This window comes from Phyllobates terribilis, unplaced genomic scaffold, assembly GCF_046119375.1.
Source record: "Phyllobates terribilis strain yellow unplaced genomic scaffold, ASM4611937v1 Scaffold_2__4_contigs__length_985480577, whole genome shotgun sequence".
NCBI classification, from domain to species: domain Eukaryota; kingdom Metazoa; phylum Chordata; class Amphibia; order Anura; family Dendrobatidae; genus Phyllobates; species Phyllobates terribilis.
Window position 1 is genome coordinate 857,550,489 of NW_027362762.1, and position 14,483 is coordinate 857,564,971.

Sequence of the window (14,483 nt, forward strand, 5' to 3'; positions counted from 1 at the left end):
ATGCGTTTTTCCTGCCAGGGAGAAGCGGAAAAAATATGCAGCATTTCTGCATCATGGGCACTTTAGGCTGTGTGCTCACGTAGCGTTTTTCAAGCGTTTATGCTGCGGAATTTCCGCAGCGTAAACGCTTGTTAAACGCTAGGTAATCCGCACCCCATGGTCCCCAAGGGGATTCCGCATGTTCTATGCACATGCTGCGGATTTTTCCGCAGCGTTTATGCTGCGGACAAAAATCCGCAGCATGTCATTTAATTTTGCGGAAGCGCGGCGGAACTCCCGCCATTGACTTGCATTGAGACGCATAGAAACCGCGACTGTACATTTTTACAAGCGGCTTCTATGCGTCTCTATGTGCGGATGGTACCCAATTCTGGAGGAGAGGAGACTCTCATCCAGACCTGGGTACCATTGTACCTGTAAAAAAAAGAATAAAATAACAAATAAAGTTTATATTCACCTGTCCGGCGGCTTCTCTCTGAATGCCGGCATCGCTTGAGGACCTGCGGTGACGTCACAGTCATGTGACCGCAGGCCCTTCACCGCTCTGTCTCGCGAGATGCCGGCATCCAGGAACCAGCGCTGCAGCACACACAGGGGCATCGGGGGTGAGTATAGCTTTATTTGTTTTCATTTTTACGGTTCACACTATATAAATCCATGCCGTTTGCATGGATTTATACAGTGTGACCTAGCTGTCAAGCACTTTCCAACTGATGCTATCGCCTGGAAAGCGCTTGTCAATCTGCATGCGGAAACGCATGTGAATCCGCATGTATTCCACAGGAAAAATGCATGCACAATCTGCATGCGTTTTTTTCTGCCAGGGAGATGCAGAAATTTTCTGCTTCATTTCTGCATCGTGGGCACATAGCCTAATTTGTCTCTCTTTCTGGTCTTCATCAGCTGTGAGGTATGCTGACTGCCTGAAAGTAGCCAAACAAGTCCTGCAGTATCATGGAGCACCAAACGGGCCCTATGATAATTATAATCAATGAGGCCCCGCCGTTCAGTGTGCACAGAACTGCTGCTAGTGTGAACACGGCCCCTGCAGCACCGGGCTCAGTGCACACTCAGCACATAGGCGCTCCCTGCAGTGACGTTCTGATTTCTTTAAGCTGCAGGACAGGACACCGTTCTAACAGGCCCCGCCCCCCGGTCACTATTGGATATTGTCACTCTATGGGCGTGTCTTACCGCCTAGCGTGGGTATGTGTTGTTATCATACGTCAAAACAGGGGAGGTCCTGCTAGAGCTGTCAATCATATGAAAAGCCGGAAGTGGGGCAAGACATGCTCAGCCATAATGTCAGAGCCGCCGGAAGTGGGGCATGAAAACCGGAAAAGAGGGTCTCTAAGCTAGTGGGTTGGTTGCTAGGTGCAGGCAGGAAGTCGGGAGGTGGGGGTGACGGAGAGATGGCAGCTGTTCTGGCTGGCTGGGGCAGGATGGCGAGTTCCGGGCGATGGCTCCCGGTTTGTCTCGTGGTCCTGGTGTTGTCCGCGGTGCTGCCCGCACACATTAAGAAGGAGATGGAGGAAAGGCCGGAGATGTACAACCACTACTACCACCACAAGGAGCTGGGCGAGCGGCTGCACTCCCTGGCACAGGAGTACCCGGAGCTGTGCCGGCTCTCCAGCCTCGGCGTGTCCGTGCAGGGCCGGGAGCTGTGGGTGATGCGGGTGACCGTGGACCCCGACACGGCGCCCCCGGACCGGCCGCAGTTCAAGTATGTGGGGAACATGCACGGGGATGAGACGGTGTCCCGCCAGGTGCTGGTGTACCTCCTGCAACTCCTCCTGGAGAGCTACGGCCGCGACCCGCGGGTCACACAGCTCGTCAACACCACCGACATCTACATCGTGCCCAGCCTCAACCCGGACGGCTTCGAGGCGGCCCAGGAGGGCGACTGCTCGGGGGAGAAGGGCGGCAGGGACAACGGCCGGCACCTGGACCTCAACCGCAACTTCCCGGACCAGTTCTCCAACAAGCAGCCGCCGGATCCGCAGCAGCTGCCCGAGGTGGTGGCCATGATGAGGTGGATCCAGGAGAACCGGTGAGGAGGGCGCCCACTGTGGGCTGTATGGTGGCGACATATCCCACCGCGCCGTACAGGGGTCATCACTCACCGACCCTGGAAAGGAGCCGCCATGGGGGTCCAAGGGCCCCACAGCCCAGATCCGCTGCTTCGGCCATTAGCCGGCCCGTTAGGGTCCTGCAATTGTTACTGCGACCCAATGTCATTGGGTGACATCTAGATGCCATAAACTGCAGTATCTAAGGGGTTAATCTGCTGGGATCAGTGCCAGTCGTAGCACTTACCGGCAGGGGTCCGCTGCATTGGGCTACGTTCCCATAATTAATATTAATTTTTGATGCTGGTATTGTCTTCCAGCTCCAGCAAATCAGATTGGACTTATAGAGATCTCACGCCCAATGGGTTTTTTAGTTTTTTTTTTTTTTCTCTCTTCCGTTTTGTTTCGAGTCTTGAAATCCGCATCATGTCATCTATTGCTGTATGTGCGGATTTTACCCATAGGCTTCAATGAAACGAGGAAAATCCTTTAGCCACGGCCCCACTATCAGTATTTGGTCAGTATTTTTTCTCAGGAGTGGGAGCCAAAACCAGGAGCGGGTGATAAATGCAGAATTGGTGACTTGTTTCTATTATACCTTTTCTGTGACTGATCCTCACCTGGTTTTGTCTCCCACTCCTGAGAAAAAATACTGACCAAATACTGATAGTGGGGTCGTGGCCTTAGGAGAAAAACATATATGCGTTTTTACTATGTTTCTTTAGTGGAAATGCATTAAATACGCATGAAATCCGTGCATTTATCAATAAAGTTTTCTCAAAAGCCAAAAATACCAAGGAGTATCCAAAACAATGAAGCTTTATTTAAAACCAATACCAAAAATAGGCAAAAAAAAGAAGAAAAAAGGCAAGTAACCAAATTTAACTTAGAATATCTGCAACGCATCAAATACTCATCGTGGGAACGTAGCCTTAAACAGCCGTAGCCTATTATGTATGAGGTGGGCTCAGCCTTTATAAATCTCCCGATATATCATCGGGTGATGTGGACAGATGCCAGACGAGGGGTTGGGTGTTCAGCATCGTGCCCCCCTCAGCTAAAGACTCCATAGCATATACATGGCCCGTCACCATCTGTGGCACTGCCGCTGTAATTTGTGTGTCTGAGATGTCTGTGCACTAGAAACAGTGTGATTGGAAGCAAACTAAAGGGGTCCTCTGACCTCATAAAGTGATGGTGTAGTGTGAGGCTGACCTCTTGGGACTCAGCTTGCGTAAAAAATTAAGGGAATCTTAAATTACGGCTAGTGACTGCTGTGGACGTGGTAATTTTTCATATCCCTACATAAAAAAAACCTATCAAATTGTAAAAAAAACAAAACAAACAGATTTAAAGGGATTGTCTCATCTTGTTAAATGGGTAAAATTACAAAGTGCTTCTAAAAACAAACCATTTTGCAATTTCTCTTATTACAAATCCTCTCCTTTCTCAAGAACGGAGGGATTTTTAATTCTATAGTTTCCTGCTTGTTGTCTTGGTTACCGGTCACCTTTGAAGTCTTATCGGAGGTGGCTGGTCTCGTGGGTGAGGAGACAGAGCCGCCTCTGCTTGTAGCATGGGAAGTCGGATAGTTTGCTCCTGCAGCACAATCATGCCGCTGGTTGGAGAAAGTTACCTGAAATATTACCATGGTTGAAAAAGACAACTGTCCATCAGATTCACTTGAGATTCCACCATTTTAGTAAGTTTCTGTGCTTTGCTTTTTCTTGTAGGGAACAAGAGTCGTCCATATGATTTACTACAACCTGTGGGCGTCAGCGTCGCTTAATAATTATAGTCTCCCATAACCACCCTGTAGGTTTTATGTGAACCAGGTCTTCTAATGCCAGAGCTACTCCAAACTGAAATGTTGGAGAATTTTTTTTTTTCAAGCACACGGCTTTAAAGGTGTTATCTGGGATTTTGTTCGCTTTGTTGCAGCGATGAGATGCTGTAAATCTAGGTAACCTCTGCAGCCAATCACTGGGCTCAGCGGTCTCCTACTGTACATGCTAGCATCATCTCTCAGGCCAGTGACTGACAACCAGTCTTGTATCCCTCTGGGTGTCAGCCCTTCACCCAGTCTTCTCATACTTGATAGACACACAAGCTGTCACACATTCTTGGGTATTGATGTCTGATCCTATATTTTACCCCCTTTTGTTTTTAGAGAAACCTGTGGTATAAATCAGTACGTAATAAAAGTATGCACACAGTAATGCAATAATCAGAGGAGGACTGCCTGGACCCCTTTAGGGGCTTTTTATATTTTTTAAGTTAACATGCATTGCTAAAAATTAGATTTTGAGTTTAACTATTTTGTGCCAGTTGGTTCTTACAGGCGTTTTGTTTCCCTTTTAAATTGCTGGTTGCAGAAAGAGATTAATTAAGAATCCGTCAGTGAGCTCCTCCTGACAGGGAGTTTGTAACTTTGTCTTTTTCTGAGCTCTCTGTGCTGATTTATGGCCATAGAGAGAGTTGGCGGTACGCAACTCCATCGGCCAGGAGAGTGGTCTCTGGCCATTGGGTGGGGGCTCGCAGATCTCTTACCTTCTGGGGTCCCTGGCACAGCTTTTGATTAGCCAGGCTATTGCGATGTCACCTGTGCATCATGTCATGCCAGACAAACAAAGGGAAGGTGACACAGTAGCTGTGCCACAAAAAAACGCACAAACCATATACTAAAAAAAATAAAAAGGACAATACATTTTCAAAGCTGCTATTATATACTTGTAGTAAGCATTTCAACAAGATAAGTACAAAAAAAATTGCCTTAAAAAGGTGTCGACCCAAGAAACATTGCAGCTGGTGCAAGATTGTACTCCCATTCCCTACTTATGATGTCTCCATGAAAGCCTGGGTGTATCTACAGCTGATGCTGCTCACTTCCCGGATTTGCTTTGGATCGTCCCACAGGACTCCCTGCTGATGATGCACAGAATAGCCTTCAGGGCTGACAAGTGTTTGCCTTGTATCCGTGAAATATTTTTTTGCACTTATATTATCTTGTTGGATTGCTTAACACAAGTAAATAATAGCTTTGAAAATTCATCTGACTTGTGTCCTTTTTATTTTATCTTGCATATGTGTTTTTTTTGAGTATCATGTCGTGCCAGCCCAGCTAATCAAAAGCCGTGCCGGGATCCCAGAATGTAAGAGGTTTGCCAGCCTCCCATCCATCAGCCAGAGACTACTGAGACGGCAGGGGGGCTGGAGTCCCACAAATCGATCCACCCAAAATCTAGACCTAGACCATATCAGAAGTTAGGCTGAACTATGTGGTGATGAGAGGAGCTCAGAAAAAGAGATGAGTTACCAGTTCTGTCAGAATGAGCTCACTGATGGATTATCTGGTAACTCATTATTCTGTTAGCAATGCACAAGGAAACCGATCTTGTAAAAGCCAAACTGAATTTTGGATTGAACCAAATCTGTAAACATTATTCTTAGCCCCAAATACATGCTATTAAGAAACAATGCTGACAGTGACTGTCTTATAATGGTGTTGTCTAATTTAGAAATCCCAGTTTTAGATGCACTGTTTGCAAATTATTAAAGGCAACTTTTTGAAAATCCCCTGCCCCCCACCACCACAACCCCCTGAAAAATCATGTACAGGTGCATCTCACAAAATTAGAATATCATCAAAAAGTTAATTCGGTTCTTCAGTACAACAAGTGAAACTCATATATTATATAGAGTCATTACAAACAGAGTGATCTATTTCAAGTGTTTATTTCTGTTAATGTTAGTGATTATGGCTTACAACCAATAACAACACAAAAGTCATTATCTCAGTGAATGCAAATAATTAACAAGAAGCACCTGCAATTGCTTCCTAAGTGTTTAAAAAGTAGGCTCCACAATCATGGGGAAGACTGCTGACTTGACAGATGTCCAGAAGGCAGTCATTGACATACTCCACAAGGTCCCAGAGTTCCAATTTTCATTTGGAAATCAAGGTCCCAGAGTCTGGAGGAAGAGTGGAGAGGCCACAATCCAAGCTGCTTGAGGTCTAGTGTGAAGTTTCCACAATCAGTGATGGTTTGGGGAGCCATGTCATCTGCTGGTGTAGGTCCACTGTGTTTTATCAAGACCAAAGTCAGCGCAGTCGTCTACCAGGAAATTTTAGAGCACTTCATGCTTCCCTCTGCCGACAAGCTTTTTGGAGATGGAAATTTCATTCTGCAGCAGGACGCGGCACCTGTCCACACTGCCAAAAGTACCAATACCTGGTTTACACACAACAATAACACTGTGCTTGATTGGCCAGCAAACTCGCCTGACCTTAACCCCATAGAGAATCTATTATAGAGAATCTATGGGGTATTGTCAAGTGGAAGATGAGGGACACCAGACCCAACAATGCAGATTAGCTGAAGGCTGCTATCAAAGCAACCTGGGCTTCCATAACACCTCAGCAGTGCCACAGGCTGATCGCCTCCATGCCACACTGCATTGATGCAGTAATTGATGCAAAAGGAGCCCCGACCAAGTATTGAGTGCATTTACTGACTGGGCTGTGGAGTCGGTAAGCCAAACCTTCGACTCCGACTCCTCTATTTCCATGACTCCACGACTCCGACTCCCTCATACACGGCTCATGTTTAAGTGATACATTTACGGTAGGACACATTTTTCTCAGCTTAAAGTCTAGACCCTTAGATGAGGAATAGGACAGACATTTATAGGACATTTCATAACTTTCCCTAATTCTTATGAAAAAATATTCCTTACAAACTGCATTGAACTACTGTACCCAATTTATTCTATATTTTCGGAGTTGTTCCATTTTATACCAACTCCAACTCCACCAAAATGGGCAACGACTCCGACTCCACAGCCCTGTATGCTGAACATACATTTCAGGTTGTCATTGTTTTAATGCTGGACAACATTTTGTAGAAAGAAATCTGTCTTCATGATCTTCATTTATTAAGCAGAGCCATAGTTTCCCCCATTTCCAGGACTGCTGTCAGTCAGTGCCCGAGTGTGGTTACAGCCGCTGCTCTCTACACACTGAGCGGTGATGGAAACCGTGCCTGCCGTACCCCTATTACTGACAGTCAGGCTGCTGGGGGGGAATAAAGTTAATTTCCTCCTGTCAGCGGCAGATCTGAATCTCATGTAACCTCTTATATCTGACTGTACATAAAGTGCGCTGCTACTTTGTCATAGAGCTGCAATATATTTTTCCTGCAGTGATCTACTAATATTACTTTAGCCCTTGGCACATACTATTCTTTTCCATTATATGAAAAAGCTGTAAAACCAGTTTTACCTAGTGCAAAAAAGTCATTTTCTCTCTTTAAAGTGAATGTATGTGTCATCAAAAAATGACCTTTAAATCGAGTTTTTTTTTCCAAAAGAACTTGTTGGTACAGCAGTCTCTATCTTAGCAAAGACAGAACAGTGATTATAATTACCCCCAGGTCATGTCTGTGTCATTGCTAGCACTTAGCGGTCAGAGGAGAAAAATGACATAATTAACCCCCTCTGTTCTAGTCGTCTGGGCGGTGGCAGCGCGGAGCGGTCACAGCTGTTCTTCAATCATGCCCACTGTTGGGTTGATTGGCATTTATCACTGCAGTCAGATAGCAGGATAGCTGTTTTTCCTTTGACAGGAGTGGGCGCAGCGACTAGTTCCACTTTGTGCACAGAGCATGCAAAGTAAGAGGATACCTGCTATTCTTCTATAGTGGGTATCTACTGAGCATGTGCGTGCTGTCATGAAAGAGCTATAGGACATATCCATAGACATCCAGGTAAGCAAAAGCCTCCAACATGCCGATATTCCTGGGGCGACATATGAGGAGTGAGGCAACTGATTGAATTTGACAATTTTTGAATTTTAAGCCACTGAAATATGATATTGTGGAATTGCCCTTTAATTTTTCAATATCAGGATGTGGATTTATACCACAAAATTCTGTTAGTTAAATTGTGTGGAAAGCCTGTTGCATAAATTTCACAAGAAATGAATCAGGGTTTGCGGTTTGTTTGGCCCAGTTTCACTAGAAGTGTACTTTCCAATGGGCTTACAGGATATATGAGGTGAAGATCTGTGCGAGTCCTTACAAAGCTGACTTATCAGCAAAGGCCGCTCACGTCATCTACTTATCATCGAACTGGCTAGAAGCCCACGTACACATTAAAGGGGAATCTGACAGCAGCATAATGTAGGGACAGAGACCCTGATGTCAGTGATTTGTCACTTAGCTTACTGGATGCAGCATTTATGATAGTCAGTTTTCTCTGCTGCAGAGCTCAGTCATTGAGAAACCACAGCTTTCTATGTACATTGCGCAGTGACAGCTGCTAATCAGGGCTGGGTGCGTGGTTGGACTAGGCAGCATGAGGCCAATTGTCCTCAAGTAATCATCTCTTGCTGATAAAATACTGATTGTATTGAAACAGCAAAACCCAACCTAGTAAGTGATACTTCACTGGAATCAGGGTCTCTGCTCCTACATCATGGTGCTTTCAGATTGCATAGCAAAAACCTGACAGATTCCCTTTAAAATTGGCAGAAATTGCCGATTTTTGCCTGGGCTGTGTGACCATCCGTTATGTATGGTCGTCTCCCGACTCTTCGTTGACAGTTTGAATGTAAGTGCCCAAACCTATTGTTTCCAGGGTAGAAAAGCCGTCACCAGAGGTGCGAGGCAGCGGGTTTCTCCTCGCTTCCCGTTGACAGTTTGGGCAAATGTTCGTGTATATGGGGAAGTCAGGAGACGTGCAGTAGGTGGTGACTGAAGAAGCAACTTTATGGGCTCCTTAATGATTGTCAAGATGTTGGAAAATTGGCACATATTTTGTTTCTTCCACGTGTGGAGTTATTTACTGCCCTGATAAGCTGTATTCTCCAACCGAGCATTATATTTGGTGATGTGTGGCTGGTTCAGGGGTATTTCAGACAACTTCCCTTTTCGTAATTATAATTGCATACTTCTAAAATAATAATGACTATTTTTTCTTTTCCCTTCAGGTTTGTACTTTCTGGTAACCTCCATGGCGGCTCTGTTGTGGCCAGTTATCCTTATGACGACTCCAGCAGTCACATAGAAACCGGATTCTATAGCAAGTCTTCAGATGACAAAGTATTCCAGTACCTGGCCAAGGCCTATGCATCCAACCACCCGATAATGAAGACGGGACACCCGAGGTGCAAGGGGGAAGAAGGGGAATATTTCCCAGACGGGATTACCAATGGAGCCCATTGGTACGATGTCCAAGGTAAATTACCAGATTTTATTACCAAATACAAAAGGGACATGGACCGGGCATTGTCTATAAGAGCTGACGTAGTGGGCACAGTCACACCCTGTAATGAGCTTGTTTTGTAATTGATTTTCATTCTGATGACGTCTTCCTATTAGCTGCAGAAGTGGATGTTCTGGAGGCATTATTATGTCGCTGTCCTTACTCATCGGAGACACTGCTTGCGTAGTTGCATGTGTTTGCACTTTGAGATGATGGTGAATATTGTGTGACTCACCATAGTCCACCAGGATATCCTGTAGAAGAGATCAGCTTACATAGATGACTGTCTTATCAATATGTGTAATGTTTGACAGTGACATCACCACGTCTCCTCAAAGGGTTATTCTGGGTTTAGAAAAGTTTAACCCCACCCCTTGTAAAGCTTAATATAACAAACTTTTGCTTTGCTCACCTTCCCCGGGTCCGGCACGAAGTCTCCACAGCTGTCCTGGTCTCTGTTTGTCTACAGCACTGACATGAGATCTGCAGCAGCTCTGTCAAAGTGGATATTCAGCTATGGACCAGGGAAGGGTGAGTAAAGTGCAGTTTGTTTTGTTTTTTTATATGAAACTTTGCTTTTTTCTACAACCAGAAAATCCATTTAAAATGCAAAATATAGCAAGAACAGCCTCCTACATATACTAACACAGTTGGTACTGAGTGGACATTGTAAGACTGTGCATGGTCCAGGCACATGGACAAACAGCAACGAAATGTAACACTGAATTCAGCTGATAAGTCCCTGAGCGACGTATTCATTACAGGGCAATTCTAGTGAGTGTTAGAAATCGAGTGATCATCAATCACAGGACTGATCGTCATCCTTCAGAAATAATCACTTGCCACAAGCAGTGATGGAAGTGAAGACTAGATAAAGTGCGTTAGGATACTGCTTCATTTTTCATGCAATACATTTTTTTTACTTGCTGAAAATCTGGATCAGCTTTTGGAGTTGTCTCCTGGTATAATTTGCTCATGAATCTATAAGCTGTGTGTCGGACCTCCACAACCCATAGAAAGGTTATCCGTATAATAGTGAGCATCCTAAAAATAATCTTTTTATTTATATAGCGCCAACATATTCCGCATCGCTTTACAATTCAGACAATTTACAGACCTCATCAGCACTGTCCCCATTGGGGCTCACAATCAACATTCCCTATCAGTATGTCTTTGGAGTGTGGGAGGAAACTAGAGAACCCGGAGGAAACGCACACAAACTCGGGGAGAACATACAAACTCCTTGCAGATGTTTTCCTTGTTGTGATTTGAACCCAGAACCCCAGCGCTGTAAGGCTGCAGTGCTAACCACTGATCCTAATCACTAATGCCATAAATACGGACATCATAATTACTGACGGACCTTCCAATGACCGCTGTGGCATTGCAGACAAAACATAGGCCCTGGTTCATTATGCAACTTTCACAAGAATTCTTATAGTTCCACAAAAAGTTTGTGACTTGCGCCATTTTTACACCTATCAAGGCAACTTTTTGAACAGTGGGCAGAGCTTAGAGGAGGTGAGGCCAGCTATAGATGGCGAATTTCTCATAATGTACAAATTCACAACAAATTACATCAGGAATGTCTCCAACCCCTGACTGAAGTGCGTTTCTTGTATCTGAACGATGCACCAAAATGATTCAGAGGCGCACACTTCTTAATGAACTTGGCTCATCTTACTCCTTCACACTCCTCCTCAAGACTGACATGCAGAATGCCAGTCTTAAAGAATTGGGGCCATCATTTTAAAAAGCCTCTGGCCTCTCTGTGCCCGGAGAACCAATAAACGCAGATAGAGGTTTTTTTTATAAATAACAACTCTTTATTTCATTCACAATTAAAAACAACACAGGAATAAAAAAGGCATAGAAATACAGCAGTAAAAGGCATCACGTGGCATGACCAAACACTCAGTTATATCTTTATTTATAAATAGGATAAATAGTAAGCAAATGCCAAAAACGGTGCCACAATGACAGTAGGCAACAAGTTCCCTTAAATTTAGTAGTGGAAAAATAACCTCTTCATTGCAACTTGTTGAATGCCTTTATCCTCCCATTATTTAGCATATAGATGGTGTCACGTGGGCAATAAATATTAAACATAATTTAACGCATCAAAATGCAATAGACTCATGCCCAGGAAACATCATCCCCTTACATAGGTTACCATAGATCCTCATAAATTCATTAGATTACTTTTAAAGTATAGTTACCAAACAGAGCGGTCATCCACGTGAGAATATCCCTCCTAACGCGCGTTTCGCACGAGCTTCTTCAGCTATAGATGGCGAATTTCTCATAATGTACAAATTCACAACAAATTACATCAGGAATGTCTCCAACCCCTGACTGAAGTGCGTTTCTTGTATCTGAACGATGCACCAAAATGATTCAGAGGCGCACACTTCTTAATGAACTTGGCTCATCTTACTCCTTCACACTCCTCCTCAAGACTGACATGCAGAATGCCAGTCTTAAAGAATTGGGGCCATCATTTTAAAAAGCCTCTGGCCTCTCTGTGCCCGGCTTGGTTTGACAGGTCTCTCCCTTAATGCAGATAGGGCGGCACAAGCACTGGCAGGTTCTCTTTTTCATTAGCATTACTTTCTCATATTGCTGTACCAAGCTTTCCTAGAACGGGAATGTAGATCTTCTAAAAATCACTCATTAGGGGATAACCTGAGAACTTAATTTTATATATTTTGGATTAAAATTTATTTTTGAGCATTAAAGGGTTGCCAAGTATTGTCATGAAAGACTGAAGCCACCCTAATACTGCAGACGTCGGCGTCCTTACAGTGTGTGCACCGGACAGCGTGATCGGACAGACCCTCTTATCTTCTGTTTATTTTTCTTATATTGCAAATGGCACGTTCCTCGTTTAGCTGGGGTTGTGACTCTTGGCATTTGTTCCTCAGTGTTTTGTGATCTTGTGAAGCTTGTAATCTGAAGCAGAAAGTCTTTTCTACATTAGTAAGTAAAAAAACAATGTCCTATTCATAAAGCCTGAGTCCCTGCCTCAGAGAAACCGTATACTTTATTATTTGCAGCTGAAACTGAAATTTGAGCTCCAAATTTAATTAAAAGTGAAGCTGCATATCAGATGTTTGGTGAGAGAACATCATGGATCTGCTGATCTGTTATATAAGGGATATGTGGGATAGAAACACTTCAGGTGCCCATACACCCTAGATAGCTGTTGGCTGAACAAGCAACCAGCATATGGTTATCTGCCATGACTCTTCCTCTACTCCTGAACTTTTGGCTTGACAAAGAGGCCCCCCTCTCCCTACTGCTCCCCATCTTGCTGATGCTTAAAGAAAATGTCACTGGGTTTTTGCTACTCATCTGAGAACAGAATGATTTAGGAGCAGAGACCCTGATTCCAGCAATGTGTCACTTACTGGGCTGCTTGCTGATTGACAAAATCACTTTTTTTTCTGTTGCAGATGTAGCAGTTCTCTGAATGCTGAGCTCTGTATAACCCCGCCCCCCACCACTGATTGGCCTATGCACAGCATACACAGCTGCCAATCAGTGATGGGGGCTGGGTTATACATTGCTCATGAATATGAAGGGCTACATGGTAGCAGGGTTACGAGTCCTCTAATTACAATCTACTGATAAAACTGTGATCATATCAAAACTACAGCAAGCAGCCCAGTAAGTGACACCTCTGTAATCCGTGATTCTGGCCCTGATGCACTAGTTGTTGTTTTTTTTAAAATCACATTTCAAGACCAGTGACGCCCATCGGACCCGACTGCCTCGTGATTTTCTTGTCTTGCAGACCAGATCAAGGGCTTATATACAACATATATAGGTGGTGGTCGTATCTCATATGGGACAAACCTGGTGACAGTTTCACTTTAATCCGTGCACTCTGTTACTCATATTACAGCTTTCTATTTGAGACATATTTCTGGTGGAGAAGGTATACAGAGGGGTACACCTCACCAAATGACTGACATTTAAAATAAAAAAAATGTGATGTATAATGTCATTACTGTGCCCCTCTAAGAGAGTGTTGGAGACTGACTTCCTAGATTGACTTTTTTTTACTTAGTTCATGCGGGCATACTGACGTGTACCTTGTACGTCAGGAACTTTCTTGGCACACATTGTGGTGCAATAAGTGTGAACTGTACTTTATCAAAGCTGAAATATAGTTATGGAACGGGTGCACTGCTTTTTTTTTTCTTTTCTTCGGTCTTCCCTTTTTAAAAGGTTGAACATGTTATAATAAAAAAAAAAATAAGCATTTCACCTGTAAAATTGTCAAGAACCGTATTGCAAAACCAATACTGTTTTTGCTCTGGAGCAAGGTTTTTTTTTAAATGCACAATATCTTTCCCTTTAAAGGTATGTGCACATGTTGAGTATTCGCAGCAGATTCTTCTTCTGTATCAAAAACCAGAGCGTTGGCTGGAAAAATGTTGTGTAAAATATACTCGTTTTTAGCGATGTTTTTTGGCCCCCCACCCCCACCTTCCATTCACTTGATTGAGTGAAAAAACACTGCAAAAACTGTGGAAGAATTGAACTGCCGCAGATTTGGAAGAAAAATAAAACTGTTTGATGGTTCAAGTCCACAAGGAAAAATACCGGTAAGTAGCTTGTCCATGAGTTTTCTGATATCTCATTTACTTTGCTTTTTTTGCCAGGGCGAAAACCCAGCATGTGAAAAAGCCCTAAATGTGCACCTACGACCCTTGATTTAATTTTTTTGTTTCCTTTCCAAGTAAATTGGGTATAGAAATAGATGGCAGTTTCCATCTCCTGCTTTTATGTTTTGCCTGAAATCCTATAGAAGTCAGAATAGTAGAGTAGAAAAAAAAAAAAAAGAGGGAGCAGATTGAGAATCAGTCAGCCGTACAATGGCCACCGCAACAAAAGCTTCACCTTGTTTGATGTGTGGAATGGAGATCAAGCGTCTCTTCATGGTGAAATGAATATGACCCAGTGAGCGAGAATCCAGACTTCTGTCATGAGCAGATACAATCCCAAACCAAGACAACCGCTGGGGTCTCGCATCCAGGACCCCAGGACTCCTTGTGCGGGCAATGTTACCTCCTTTAATTTTCAATATTTTTTTTATTATGTAAAAATATCTAATCATATAAACTGCTAGAACTGACTGCCAGC

At 43.9% G+C, this 14,483-nt stretch overlaps 1 protein-coding gene across 1 annotated transcript in view; it reads left to right on the plus strand.

Moving 5' to 3' along the window:
• The first annotated feature begins 1,300 nt into the window (after positions 1-1,300).
• Positions 1,301-14,483, plus strand: part of CPD (carboxypeptidase D) — a 78,656-nt gene continuing 65,473 nt past the window's right edge. Inside the window, exons 1-2 of the mRNA XM_073667975.1 lie at positions 1,301-2,050; positions 9,058-9,305. Of these exons, the coding sequence (XP_073524076.1) occupies positions 1,413-2,050; positions 9,058-9,305 (886 nt within the window). The 5' untranslated portion in view covers positions 1,301-1,412. The remainder of the gene's footprint in view (positions 2,051-9,057; positions 9,306-14,483) is intronic.